Consider the following 15320-nt stretch of genomic DNA (forward strand, 5'->3'; position numbering starts at 1 on the left):
CCATGAAAGCTTATGCTCAAATAAATCTGTTAGTCTTTAAGGTGCCACAGGACTTCTTGTTGCTTAAAAATTAAGCCAATTTTGCTTGCACGTTGAAATGCATTTCCATTCCTAAACAAGCAAATTTTAGATGCTCCTCCATGGCATAAAAATGCCATCTGCTAGTCAGAGCTAACTTTGAAGAATAAGTCATTAAAATTCCATTTTAAAAGGTATAGCATAATTTTAAATGTTTTGAATTCTTGACCAAATTCCCTTGCTTAAGTAAACAGATTCTACAGTAAATCAAAGACACTTCAGGCTATCCTTGAGATTGCAATAGCAGTTTCATTTTAATTGGCTTCATGACTTCAAGACACTAGGAATAGCAAATATGTTGCCCAAGAGCCAAATCCTTAAATTTTAATGTAGCAAATAGTCAGTCTTCAAGCATTCACTTACAAACTGAGGCAGGGAAACTGACTTGCTTGCTTTTCAAAAACAAGGGTAAGAAGAGAGTCACAACAAAGTCTGTCATGTTTCTTAAGGCAGCAGCTTTCTTTCAGTAATGTTTGTGAGTTTTTAACGTTGTACATTGACTTTGGTATGAATGAAACAGAGAAGAGCAAATGTATGTTGTGTTCTGCCCTATTTTTGGAACCCGAGGAATATTTAACACCACTATTCTTCCCCTGACTAGGATCCACAGACTTCTAGAACTTTGACACTTATCTCTAAGACCATACAAACATTGGGAAGTTTATCAAAATCTAAATCTGTAAGTGTTTTGTTTTATTTCTTATTTTGTGGATTAGTTAGCAAAATGTCGCCCTTTATTTTCTTTTTAGAAGATGCTGACACTTTATTATTGTAATTAAATGTTTGACATGGCTGAGTAGTACCATGGGTATGTCTACACTACCCCCCTAGTTCGAACTAGGGGGGTAATGTATGCATACCGAACTTGCTAATGAAGCCCGGGATTTGAATTTCCCGGGCTTTGTTAGCATAAAGCCGGCTCCGCCATTTTTAAAAGCCGGCTAGTGCGAACCCCGTGCCGCGCGGCTACACGCGGCACGGGCTAGATAGTTCGAACTACGTAGCCATTCCGATCTATCTGTACACCTCGTTCCACGAGGCATACAGATAGTTTGGAATAACTACGTAGTTCGAACTATCTATCCTGTGCCGCGTGTAGCCGCGAGGCACGGGGTTCGCACTAGCCGGCTTTTAAAAATGGCGGAGCCGGCTTTATGCTAACGAAGCCCGGGAAATTCAAATCCCGGGCTTCATTAGCAAGTTCGGTATGCATACATTACCCCCCTAGTTCGAACTAGGGGGGTAGTGTAGACATACCCATATAGAGTAAACTTCCGATAATCTAGCATCTTTAGGACCCAGGGGGTGCCGGATTATCAGATATGCCGGACTATCAGAAGGGGGGGCTATGAGAGGTCTGGGGTGGAGTGGGAGGGATGCCACTCCAGACCCCTCATAGCCTCCCCTTCCGATAGTCCGGCTCTGCCCCAGGCGTCCCCGATTCAGCTGCTGCTGATCAGTTTCAGCAGCGGCTGAATCGAGGACGCCTGCGGCAGAGCAGCTGGGGTGCTGCCAGGTTGGTCCAATAGCACCGCCCCTTGGCGCTGTGAGACCAACCCGGCAGCACCCCAGCTGCTCTTGGGGACGCCTGGGACAGAGCAGCTGCGGTGCTGCTGGGTTGGTCCCGTAGCGCTGCCCCTCGGCACTGTGAGACCAACCCGGCAGCACCTCAGCTGCTCTTGGGGATGCCTGGGACAGAGCAGCTGGGATACTGCCAGGTTGGTCCCACAGTGCCAAAGGGTGGCGCTACGGGACCAACCCAGCAACACCCCAGCTGCTCTGCCCCCGGCTTCCCCGATTCAGCTGCTGGTCAGTTTCAGCAGCGGCTGAATCGGGGAAGCTGGGCGCAGAGCAGCTCCAATTGTCTGGCTGGCCGGAGCACTTCCGGGTTCCCGATGGTGCCGGACCATCAGGAGTGCGCCAGAGCATTGGATGCCGGACCAATGGAGTTTTACTGTATAAACAAGTCAGTAGTAAACAATGCTAGAGTAACTGAATATATAACCTGCATGCTAATTTATGGCAAACATTTTCATTTGAACTACATTTTTTGTAAAGTTTGAGTCTCGGAGCTCTGTGCCTTTTTTGTGAAAAAATGCAGAATTGAAAGATGCCAGCACCTGAAGAATGAAATACTCATCTTATACACATGGTAGCAGCCCTGCTGATTTTCTACACTCCCATAGCAAAAGTGTTTACAGCCTGATCAAGATCTAGAGAAATCACCTATAATGAAGGATAGTGTGCTTCTCATGCCACTTCAGCACCCAGCTGATTAGGGATGAGATCTGATAGTGGCTTTTTGAGTTTTGTTAGAATCTTGAAATGAGACTGATTTCAGCTCGTAGGCCACCATACCGTTATCACATGATAACATGGGGTCACTGCTGGCTTGGGCTGTATTCATGCCTGTGAGTGAGCCAGTATCCCATTTATAAATCTCTTGAGTACATTCAGTTCCTTGGCTCTTACTGTTTTTGTTAAGTTGTTTTAGGAACTTGATTTTTTTTTAAATAGCTGGAAATTTTTATAGAATATTAAAGTAAATATCTTGAATTGAAAATATGGAATGCATTGTGATAGAAATTACATAGAAATGCATTTGTGTAATAGAAATTATCTTAGCCTGAGAACTTTCTCGATAATGCTTCATATTACCTCTAAACAACCTGAAAATAGCTTTTATATCTTTTATATCTATAACATCCTTTTTTGCAGATAGGGAAAATGGAATGGTGGTTCGAGTAGGGAAATTTATATTCCAAGTTTGTTGATGTTGAGATTTAGTTGTATTGAAAGACACAAAAATATTGGTTGGTTGTTTGCATTTCAGGCCAGCTTCAAGGAATCTTACATGGCCACTTTTTATGATTATTTTAATGAGCAGAAATATGCAGATGCAGTTAAAAATGTAAGTAACAACCATGCATTGAATACATAATCTGCCTATTGAAACTGATTTTTGGAACCATCCAAGTAGTATAATATTTACAGAACACCAAACACTCACAGGAAAAAACAGATTCAGTAGTAGTAGCGCTCATGAAATATGCAGGGAATACAGTGCATATAAAAATCCATAGAATTTGTTGGAAGCCACACTTCTTAAATATTACTATAGGTTAGATTTAATGGGTATACACATTCCACATTATCCTGCAAACCTGTAAAGAAAACAGTCTGGTCCAAAACTAAATCAAGGAGGTTGAGTAATATGTGAAGAGGGTATAAAGAAGTGTGGATGTATACTTCTTGAACTAAGAGGCACTGTTACATATGAGCTGTTCTTAATTTACCATCCAGGAAACCTTCCCAAATTCCCTAACTGTATGCTGTATTCTTTTTTCAAATATTGTTAGAGCATTATCTAGTACTACAGTAGTATGTAAATATAAATATTTTAATGTGGCTTCTATTGTACTCTTATTTTATTAATATTCTTTGTCTGTCTCAAGTTCTTAGATTTGATTTCATCCTCTGGAAGGAGGGATCACAAAAGTATAGAGCAACCTATACTGCTTAAAGAAGGGTAAGAATGTCTTCATGATAAAATATCTTGTATTTCTGTGTATAGTATAACTAAGGCAGCTATAGTATAATTAAGGCACCTACTTCCCCACTACATATGTTACAAGGGAAAATATATATGTAGAAAAAAATTGCATTGTTTTCACTATCAACTGTGGTTGCTAGTTTATTTTAACATCCTTTTGTTGATTTAAACATTTTAATTTCACATGTATTCTAAAATTTTTGTACAAGAAAAGCCTATAGACCTTAATTACCATAATTAGTGTAGAGTTAAGTTAAACTGCCCCTTTGTTAAAAGAAGGTTAAGGTTGTGACTCAAACTAACAACAGCTGCAAAGTTCCATTCCCTAGATAGACACCTAATACTTTAATCTTGATATTGTGGAGGAGGCAAACCCTTTTGATGGGGTTTGCCATTACCTTTATGCTATCAAATCCAGCTGATAATATTAACTAATTTTTGTAGAAAAAAATTAGGGATGAGATCTGAAAGTGGCTTTTTGAGTTTTGTTAGAATCTTGAAATGAGACTGATTTCAGCTCATGGGGAAAAACTTCAAAGAAGTGTCTCTGCTTTTTAAGGCAATTTCCATACACAAGAGCAGTTACATAGACTAATTACTGACAATTTTTGCTTTAAAATGAGTCTATAAAAATGCCTAAGTACAATGTGTAGGCAGCTAGATAATTTCTTTTGAAAATAAAACCTTTTTGAGAATTTCTCCTGAGCTTAGTAAGATAAATTGCTACCTAGAGTAAACTTTCACAATAGATTTTATAAATTAAATAATATATTAGGTTTACATTGAAAATGATGACAACTTTTAACTGTGAAAGTTTGAACATCTTCTCTCTCTTTAACCTGTACAGTTCACTTCACTTCTGTGATAGTCCTCAGAAGCTGGCATGTCTGTTTTTTATTCTGTGCATTATCATTCTTTTGCTTTTTTAATATAAACGTATAATTTGTAACTTTTTTCCCTTCTGACTCTTAACCATGACTTTTCTGCCTCTGTCTTTCTTTTGCTCTTGTCTGATTTTTTTCCTGTCTTTTCTTGCTCGGCCTGCTGGCTGCTGTTATAAGGACTCTTAAACTAACAGTAAAGAAAGTTGATGGTAATAGTTCATGCAGGTAAGATGGTAGGGACACTTGGTGCTTTGCCATAGCTACCTGCTCACCATGTGTCCCTCCTTCATAGCACAGAGATATCTGACTTACGTTTAGCAAGGATTTTTCTGTTTAATTACCCTGAAATGCAAATATAAAACCTACAGAGAGAATTTGTCCACACATCTCAACAATATCTTAATTTTTTTTGAAAGATGCTGAAAACGGTAAAGTACTTTTTATCTGTAGGCAGATGTTTCAAGGCTGATGGAGTTTATTTAATGTTTAGCATACAGATTCCTAAAATCTCATTGCAATTGATTAAGACGTCAGCATATATCTTCTAGGCACTGTTTCAGCAACATACAAATAAGTTATTTTCAAGGTTGAAGAGTGAGCTGTAGCTGGGTAGTTCCTCCACCTTATCTTGTAAGTGTCATGCCTTATCATTAAAAAAGGCAAATTATCTCCCAACCATTAATTCAATTTTTTTTCCTCCAGAGCAGTTGCCTGGATGCTTAGTTTTCTTTATGCCTTTGCTCTGCTTTTTTAAATTTAATTTAATTTTAATCTTTTTTCTTTCTATATAAAGAGCTTCTGTAACTCACTCTGTGGAGTGTGTACCTTTAAATGGCCATCCAGTGCCCGAGATGAGTGGGTTAGCCTCTGGCCTATGCAATGCTGGCACCAAGCATTGACATCACTGCTCAACAGTTAACTGTTGGGCTATTTCCAAAGGGAAGAGAGCTGGCATTCTCGTGCTCGAAGGGCATTCACACTAATGCATCCAAGCAAAACTGAAATAGATCCTCATTTAAATCTCCCACAAAGGGGAGGAATAAAAAGTCTCTTTGGCCAATTAACTCTGATAAGATTTTTCCTTTATATGTTTGTTCAGTCCAGTTCCCCAAATATTATATGAATTTTAGAAACAAGGAAATACTTTAAACTGACCTTGAAACACTTTCTGCTTGCCTACCAAGGTAATGAAAGCATGACACTTTGTTTTTTTGTTTTAAATTATTGTAGGTAGCTTATGGGCTTCAAAAGCTGCTCTTATTTTAATACCAAAGTCAGGATCTTCCTTAGAAGTAGAGACAGACTGTCTTAATGACTCTCAAGTTTGTAAATAGAAGGAGGGACTGTAATTAGAAATGTGCTGTTAATTATGGGGTACTAAGTTCACACATCAAAAATAAACTCTCTTTTGAAAACACGAAGGTATTTGTGCAGGTCACCTTTGAGGATGTCTGCATGGCAAAAAATAGAACTTAGTGAGGTGTTTTTCCTCAGTCTGCACACCAGTCTTCCCTGTAAGCTGTGCACTTAGCCGGCCACCCAGGAAAGATTGAAATGCTGCCCAGCTGATTAGCAGAGCACCCACAGCTGGCAGCATGTGTTTCTACTGATGGTGCACATAACAAAATGTATTCTGCACAGAGATGGAAAAAATAGAAGGAACATTGCTGCTTATCCCTTTTCTTAGGGCAGCCACTCTTATTCTGAGATTGCCTACCTGCAAAACCTGAAGGGATTATCAACTTGGTTGACATTAGAAGGGCTTGACATGCACTGTCAGACAGGCAGCTCCATTGTCTTTCTCAAATGATCCAGGAATAAAGACTGAGAAGAGACTGTTGCTGTCCAAACCTTATGGGAATGGATAGATTTTGTAGAAGTTACATAGCTCTGTAAGTGCCTACACTACAGTAAATGGGTTTTGCCAAGTATAAAACAAACCTCTGCCCCAAGAATTTTACAGTCTAAATGCACTGCAGGGAACAGTACAGCACAGTACTAAATAGAGCAATGTGAGTGCATTTAGGCTGGAATGCCTTCGAGAAACAGGCTTTTATTAGGTTCTCAGTCTGTAATAAATCAACTGCCGAGCACTCTTCCATCAACTCGGAATTCCACCAAACCGAGAAGAGTAGGCAAAGTTGATGGGAGAGGGTAGCTGTCAACTCACCACTCTGAAGATACCATGAAGTACGCCCTCTTCAGCTACGTTATTCTCATAGCTGAAGTTGCGTAACTTAGATTGACAGCCTGCAGTAGAATAGATAAGGCCTTATGGGTATTCTATCAGAAATGGGGATTATGTGTTTGTTATTCAAAGTGTTCTGGCTCCCCTACTGGTACAAATACATGTAGTGAGATCCTAAATTGCCTTAAGCCTCTCCCTATTACTTCTCTGTATTGTGTGTGTTCATTGTGTTGTATGTTACCTTTGTGTCCGATAAATATAGCTTCAATAGCAAGTAGTTTTTAATGGCTCTATTGTGTTATCTTATCCAGCACCATTCGTTGAACATATGAATCCAATGAGATACACTGTGTAAAATAGTTTTCCATCTTGGGGACACATACTCTCTCTATATAGATATAGATTCACTAAAGGTTCTACAAAACATAATGAAATTAATGTCATATTTTCCTATGTTACCTTGAAATTATGGGTTAATTTAGGCATATAGTAGATATAATATAGTTCTTAGTACCTTGCTATCTGAGAGTACAAACAAATCAATAAACGAAAAATTCAAAATTACTAGTGGCAGTGGCTTTTGACCGACCAGTTTATGTTTTGATAAAAATCTGTATTTTTTAACTGCCACATCATTTGGTTAGTTGAAAATGGCATTCTAGGACATTGAAGATTTTATTTATTTACAGAATATGTGTGATTAAATCACATAAGACAGTTCTTGTAATAAAGAGGTTTTGTTACATCTTTTTTAGAGGTTGAAAATCATGCCTCTTAGACTCTGTCTTGACTGGGAAAAAAAGTTAGGTTAATTGTAGCAATTACAAACAAGCTAAGTTTCACTGTTTTCCTAGTATAGATGCAGGGTGTGATACAGCTTGTAGATTGTAGTCAACTGGTTAGGTTGTAGCCTAGAGAGGAATCTAGTATTAGAAAGTATTCAATATGTTCTCTTGGGCTTTGTCTACACTGCAGGGTTTTTGCACAAGAAGCCTTGTGTGGAAGAGTTCTTCCGCAAAAACTTCTTGCACAAAAGCGCGTCCAGACCTCAAAGCGCATCGCAAAAGCAATGTGCTTTTGCGCAAGATTGCATGCACACTGCATGGACACTCTTGCACAAGAAAGCTCTGATTGACATTCTCTGATAGCCATCAGAGTACCTGTGCTTTTTCTTGCACAAGAAACCCCTGCGGAGCATCCACACTTGCCTTTTTGTGCAAGAACTCTTCTGCAAAAAGGAGTTATTCCTCATGGGGAGAGGAATAACTGTACCACCCAAAGCCTTCTTTTCTGCCGATTTACTTGCACAAAAGCGCACTTGAGGTGTGGATGCTCCGCCGGTTTTTGCGCAAAAACCTTGTAGTGTAGCCCTGGAGTTTGACAACTTGGTATTGAAATTGAAAGAGTAAATATAACAACGCTTTTCTGTTTACGGTAGGTTTATGATCAAAAGAGCACAAGGAAGGAAACGATTTGGTATGAAAAACTTCAAGAAAAGATGGTTTCGCCTGACTAACCATGAATTTACGTATCAGAAAAGCAAAGGTAACAAAGGTTTGCTTTTTCTGTTTTCTAACTTTTCACTAATAAAACAATGGGTTAAGCATACAGAAGCGTCTAAGAGAACAGAAGGAGCTCCTTGATAATGTACTTTACAATAAAAACCTAATTTCTATAAAAACAATGTGCAGTCCTGTGGCACCTTAGGGTATGTCTAGACTATGTGGCTCTGTCGACGGAGCCATGTAGATGAGTTTACTAGACATAGCAAAATGAAGCGGCGATTAAAATAATCGCCACTTCATTTACATCAAAATGGCTGCCAGGCTGTGCCAACGATCAGCTGATCTGGCACCAGGGCCGGACGGAGGCATGGGCGAGCCGGGCAGCTGCCCAGGGCATCAACCCATGGGGAGCGCCTGATGGCAGCTGTAAGGGGCGTGCGGCATCCTTACAGCTGCCATCAAGAGCCATGCGCCCTGCGCCTCCAGCACTGAACAGCAGCACCCTTGCCCCAACAGCTGTGGGGCCCTGCACTGCCCGGCGCGTGCGCCAGCAGCGCTGGCAGGGCAGCGCAGCGCATGCGCCGTGCGCCCCAGGGGCAGGCCCTGGGCTTGCGCATCAGTGGCTGTGACCAGCCGCACATGCGCCAAGCGTCCCAGCGGACGGGCCCCGTGCCAGCGTCCGTGGCTGGTGTACACATGTGCCGTGCGCCCTGGGAGTGGCACCGCGCGCCTGGACCCAGGGCGCCAAAATGGCTCGGGCCAGCCCTGTCCGGCACACCGGGACAGTCTAGATGCACCACAGTCGACAAGGGAAGCCTTTGTCGACCGCTCAGAGACTAACCTGTGGCTACTCCTCTGAGATGAATTTCTGTAAATCTGTAACTGCAGAAAATTCAATACATAGAAAAATACCTGAGTGGAGTATTTTTAATGGATGCTTTTTAAAAGTATGTGGCTTTTTTTTTCGTTCTGTGTATTCTTGGTACTAATCAATTGAGAGAGAATTGGTATGCTTTGATATGAATTAAACCACATGCTTACTGGAGTGTGATTATGGACTAAATCTCTACAGTCCCTTATCAGTAATTAACATACACTGTTGTGTGCATGTACACTTGTGTATCACATGGGCTGAGAAGGAAGAACACGGTATTAATCTTAAGATGGGTTTGGGTTTGTATGGGATAAGGCCAAATCCCAGAAATTGATATCTTAGCATTAATTTATTGTTAAGATTTGGAATATTGTATAAAGCACTCAAAAGTGAGGCAGTTCCAGGGAGCTGTGGTTGTAACTGCATACTTCATGGTTTACATTAATAACTATAAATAACACATTATAGCCCACATTTCAAATGAGTCCCAGAGAAAACACTACATATGGTCACTGTGCAGACTTAGTATTGTAGAGGAAATCCAACTGCAACTTTTGGATCTGTCTCACTTTTATTCTCAGACACATTCATGTCCATTTGTATTGAATTAATTAATTATCTTATTCTTACATTCATTATCACTTATCAATTGGATTCCAGAAATGGAGTCTCTCTTTAGAGGCTTTCATTAAATTTATAACATTTGCACTACTAACTGAAATGCACTGGGATTTAAGTACATGCTTTGAACTTTCAAAAATTTGTTCATAAGTAAAATCTTTAATATTAGATAAAAAGTACTAATTAATTATTATTTCAGGAGTTTCCTATTAAATTGTTTTTTTGGTTGAGTAGAGAATAGCAACTATTACTTCTGTTGCATGTGTTTGGTGAGGGAGCACTTTCAGATTTCATTCACTTTTAGATCAGTTAACTCTCTTAAACATATCTACATCATGCCCACCTTTCTTAATCACCTGAGCCAACAGGGAGGATTCCCTTTTTTTGCTAACTCTTGAGGGAAAATCTCCTGTCTGCAACTTTCCCAGATAGCCTGAATAGGTGATTTTTGGGAAGGTTTGGTGGTGGCCCATTTTGAAGCTAAAAGCAGAAATGAAATTAAGGTAATATTGAGACCTTGACAGCATGTTCGTAAAACAAGTTTTCTTGATGTCACACTAAACTCTTTTTTTCACAGAAATCAAATCAGAGCTTTGAATAAGAACAGAAGGTGAAGTGATGCTTAAATGCTTTTTCAATTGTTTATTGCAGGTGATCACCCACTATGTAGCATTCCAATAGAAAACATTCTTGCAGTGGAGAAATTGGAGGAGGAGTCCTTTAAAATGAAAAATGTAAGTAGGTCATCTTCAAATCTCCTGTTTCCCTTTTGTAACTCGTGTTGGATTTCCACTGGAAGACTTACAGCCACAGCTGTACCTAATAGCATTGGTGTCCAAAAGTAAAGTCCATTGAGATTTTTAACTTGGCCTGGTCAGCTGAATCCAGATTTAGTTATCTTCAGCACACAGTACTATCCACTCACTGCTGATCAGCTGACTGGACTCTAGATATTTGACCTCAAGTAAAGCAACTGAATCTCTGCCCTTCTCATCAGCTCTAGGTCTGATCCTTGGGAATGAATGAATGTTTACCAATGAGCACATTATCTTGCAATACTCTATCAATGAGCATATTGTCACAGCATGTATGTATCTGGTACAGAATGTATGGGAAAGAGAGGTGTGATTGATCACATGCACATGCCAAGTAACTTTTACACAATATAAGTTTGATAGTGTGATATAATTGTTGAATGGTCATGTGTGCAGGATGACAGGATTTCTCTAGAGTGGAGTACCAGAGCATGCTTTTAAGTATTTGATCTATATCATCCGTCGTACAGAAACTGCTTTTAGAAATGTAGGAATGTAAGTGGTGTCAGGGTACTTTTTCATCCTCTTCTTCCTCTAAAAGTCAGCTACTACAGATATCATGAATCCCACTGAAAAGATCTGAGATATAAAATTAAATATGTATTTATCTGTTGATACAGATAATTATCTACACATTTATCTATTTAAAATGGGTTTTATTCATAAATTTTTATGACTTCCAGATTCTGTATCATATGATCCTTCTACTTCCTAAATTACACAGGCTCTGAGGACTAGGGCGGGTCATGTTCAGGCTTAGACCGAATGCCAGTCCTATGATGGTGTTTTTACTGATTGGTACAGCAAAGTGAGATCCTACGCTTAACTCAGTGGCATGTATCTGTCTGTAATATGATAACCGTAGCACAGAGCAGTTTGTCTGTAACATGATGCAGTAGGCTGCAGCTCACCATTTCTTAGGGTACCTCCTCTGTGCATAATCAATTCTATATTTGTTGAATAAAAACCAAAAGATGCAACCATTACATAGCTTTCAGAATAAAACCTTGCTTTGAAGCCAAACATTCCTTTTGGCAGAGAAAATGCAGATCTCTGAACATATTTCAACATAAAATTCCTCCAAGTTTCTCCCAGAAATGATAGAATATTCCATTTCCCACCTCCTCACTAGATGAGGCTTGCTGCTGGTTGATTGTTTGTTTTTCAATATCAGAGAATTTCTGTCTTAGATTGTAGAATTAGAATATAAAGATATGGGCAGAATTCTAAAACCCTGCTGCCGATGCAGCTGATGTGGATTCTCCATATTAAAAACAAAGTATGTTTAAAGATCCATAGCGATTATAAATTGTCTTAACATCTGTGTTCATCCTCCTGTCATCTTGCACCAAATATCATTTTTATCATTCCTAGAAAGTTTCATAATGTGTGATGGATGCCAGCACCAGGTAGAGACACGGAAAGCCCAGTCAGTCTCTCTCTTCTATCAAGTAGTCTTAAGGATCCTTGAGCAGAGAATTGTTCTACAAGTAATTCTCTGGTTTTGCAGAACATTTCTTAAAGAACAAATGCTGTGTTAGGTATTGTTTGAAAATTGAAAGATCTTTCAGTTACTTGAAATTCTTGGCTTAACTGTTGGTGTTTCAGTAACAGTTTCCATACATTGGGTCACTTATATTGGTTTTCCATTGCATGACCATATATCCCTTATAAATCTGTTCCATTGTTTAGCTAAGCAGTGTGTTACAATTCACTTTCATGTAGCCCTGAATTAAACATGGAAGTTCACACCTTTTTATTTAGAGTCTGGTATCAGTGAAATACTTAACACAGGAAAAAATGCCAGCTGCAGCCTTTCTTCCCCTTTCTTTCCTTTTGGTGAAAATTTAATTTAAATCAAGAAGTTCACTTGTGAAATAGAAGAGGTATTCCCAGTTTCCAAAAATACAAACCCTAGGGATCAGGGTGTCATGATGCCATGTATTGAAGTGAACTTCTTTTAAAATACTGTTTCCTATCCCTGATCCAGTTGGTGTAAAATCTGGGATAATGATCTCTTTGTTTGTAATTCAGAAAGGTGAGTTTATACAAAAAAACATCAATAACCATGAGGACACAGTCAGATGGGAATAATACTTAACCATATACAAAGTCACATACAAACAATAATGTGCAGATTTTAATTTTGGGGGAACTTAGCTAAACATGATAGGGGAAAAACCAATTAACAACTAAATATTTAGAAAAGTTATACGAACTTCAAGTACTTGATCTTTCTTTTCAGTATTTGCTGTTATCTCAGTAACTTTAACCACAGCAGATTTTCAGGTATCAATTTATCTGACAAAGGGATTATGTTTGAAATGTTACCTTTTCAAGAGGAAGGAAGAGCAGAGAAAAGGATTGATAATAGTTGTGGTTTCTTTGATTGCATGTTGTTTGGGGTTTAGATTGTGTCTTCATAAACATTCATACATCATCTATACAATGGATCCCAGTTATGATTTGGAGTGCATAACCATTAACACGATGTAAACATTGTAAGGATTTGAGCCCTTAACACACCCCTGCACTCTGTTACTTTATTACTAGTATTAGTGGTTATATTTATTGTGTGCAGGAGGTTATAAAAGGGAAAGAAAATTAAATATGTTCTAAAAGTTAATTGTGTCTCAGTGAAAGCAAAATAAGCATGACAGCTGATCCCCAAACTCAGTTCTTCCCCTTCCCCCTACAAATAGCATTTCCTTTCAGCCCTGCATTTGTTTTTTCTGTCAGCCTTCCAAAACTTAAAGCTGCAACATTACTAAAATTGAATCCTGGAATCTGACTGATCACTGACTTATCACTGTGTTCCTCAGTAAGCAAATTATGAAGGAGTAGAACTAACCTGTTGCACAACACAGTAGGTTTTATTTATAAAGAAATAGTTAATCTTTCAATTTACAGATCCATTTGTGTTTTACAGTATTTCTTACTGCTTTTAGAGCCATCTTTTGGTCTAGGGCCTTTTCCTGTTTCCTCTAAGAATTCACTGAGTAGACCGTCCCTTCTAATATACTAGAGGTTTACGCTGTTAAAACTCCCTCCTTTCCTTGGTATTCTTTTAAATTAAATCGGTGGTTCACTCTGTGGCTTTTTTCCTTGTTTTCAGATGTTCCAGGTGATTCAGCCTGAGAGAGTCCTTTACATCCAGGCAAATAACTGTGTCGAGGCCAAGGACTGGATTGACATACTTACTAAAGTTAGCCAGTGCAACAAGAAACGTCTCACAGTCTACCACCCTTCCGCATACCTTAATGGACACTGGCTGTGCTGTAAGGCCAGTGCAGATAATACTCCTGGCTGTACGCCTTGCACTGGGTAAGGATTGGTAGGACACTGCTTATTTTAAATTCTGCATGTTAAGTATGTGTAGCCTCTCAATAGGTAATATTTGTGACAGGCAATCCCTGGGTCAACTGACTTTGGTTCAGACTACAGGGCTAAAAACTGCAGTATAAACATTCAGACTTGGGCTGGAACCCAGACTCTGAGAACCCATCCCTTTCACAGTGTTTCAGAGCTGGACTTCAGCCTGAATGTCTAAATTGCCATTTTTAGCCCTGCAAACCTAATTCAGCTGACCTGGGCTAGTAGTGTCCCTGACACAGGTCTTTTGTTACAGTGTAGACGTACCCTCTGTGGCCTTCCGGAATGGAGCCTGTGCCAGATCTTGAACTTAGTGTGCAGTGTAGACATATCCTCAAGAGGTCAAGAGTTGAATAGTCAGAGACTTATGTGTATGTCTACGCTGCTGAGTTTTCCCGGGATACTGGAGGTATCCCAGAAAAACTCTGCCACGTCCGGGAAATGCATCTGCTCTTCCGAAATCTTTTTCAGAAGAGCAGACACGCTTTTTCGGCATCCCTGTAAATCTCATTTTACAAGGAAGAAGGGATGTTCTGAAAAAGGGAACAGTTGTAGATGGATGAGCCAAATGTCGGAAAAGCCTCTTCTGAAAAAAAGAAGCAGAAAAAGCTACGCAAATTGCAGTTCACAATTTGTGTAGCTTTTCCCGGAAGAGGAGTGAAGTGTAGACATAGCCTTAGTTAGCTCTCACTATATCTGTCTGCCTGTATCACATTCATTAATCCCCACAGTATCTTTAAATATCTTCTTTTCTGAGTTAAAGCTTAGGCGTGTTGGATAGGCAACACGGTTGTTTAAAGTGGCATCACCCTGACCTGCTGTGTGGCAAAACAGGAAGCTTCCAGATCCAGAATGCTCAGACTAGCACTAGTGTTCCCTCTAAACTGTAAGGAAATGCAGCTTCACAGGTGATCCAGTCAGTCAGCTCCATGCATGGAGCCCTGAGCGTCTGACTAGGCAGGACTGCCCCGCAATTTAGAGGGAACACTGACTAGCACCCTTTCTTGAATACTTTCAAACAAGGAAATGATACAAACTTCTGTACCCATTAGGTTTGTAGAGTTACTGTATGATTTGCCACACATTTACAGGAATGAAGAAAGTTTAGCAAAACCTTGCTTTTAATGCTTGCATATAAATCTGAAAATGATTCACGCTTCCATGTTCATGATATTAGGACTTCAGTGTTGCTCCCATGATGTAAAAAAGATTGTTAAAGCCAAGCTGACATAGCATGATACTATCTCTGCCTCCCTTTTTGATGTTGTACAGAGGCCTTCCTGCAAATATACAACTAGACATTGATGGAGATAGAGAGACTGAACGCATCTACTCCCTTTTCAATTTGTATATGCCAAAATTGGAGAAAATGCAAGGTGGGTATGAAGAAGTATCATTTCACCACTTCTCAAAATAAGAACATAATGTTA

At 39.5% G+C, this 15320-nt stretch overlaps 1 protein-coding gene across 2 annotated transcripts in view; it reads left to right on the plus strand.

Annotated features, from left to right (window-relative positions):
- Positions 1-15320, plus strand: part of RASA3 (RAS p21 protein activator 3) — a 173255-nt gene that overhangs the window by 153351 nt on the left and 4584 nt on the right. For both annotated transcript variants that reach the window (XM_025186286.2, XM_075918255.1), the window contains exons 16-22: positions 680-757; positions 2912-2989; positions 3534-3607; positions 8142-8248; positions 10355-10437; positions 13634-13842; positions 15163-15266. In XM_025186286.2, coding sequence (XP_025042071.2) covers positions 680-757; positions 2912-2989; positions 3534-3607; positions 8142-8248; positions 10355-10437; positions 13634-13842; positions 15163-15266 — 733 coding nt within the window. The remainder of the gene's footprint in view (positions 1-679; positions 758-2911; positions 2990-3533; positions 3608-8141; positions 8249-10354; positions 10438-13633; positions 13843-15162; positions 15267-15320) is intronic.

This window comes from Pelodiscus sinensis, chromosome 1 (assembly GCF_049634645.1).
Source record: "Pelodiscus sinensis isolate JC-2024 chromosome 1, ASM4963464v1, whole genome shotgun sequence".
Taxonomy (NCBI): Eukaryota; Metazoa; Chordata; order Testudines; family Trionychidae; genus Pelodiscus; species Pelodiscus sinensis.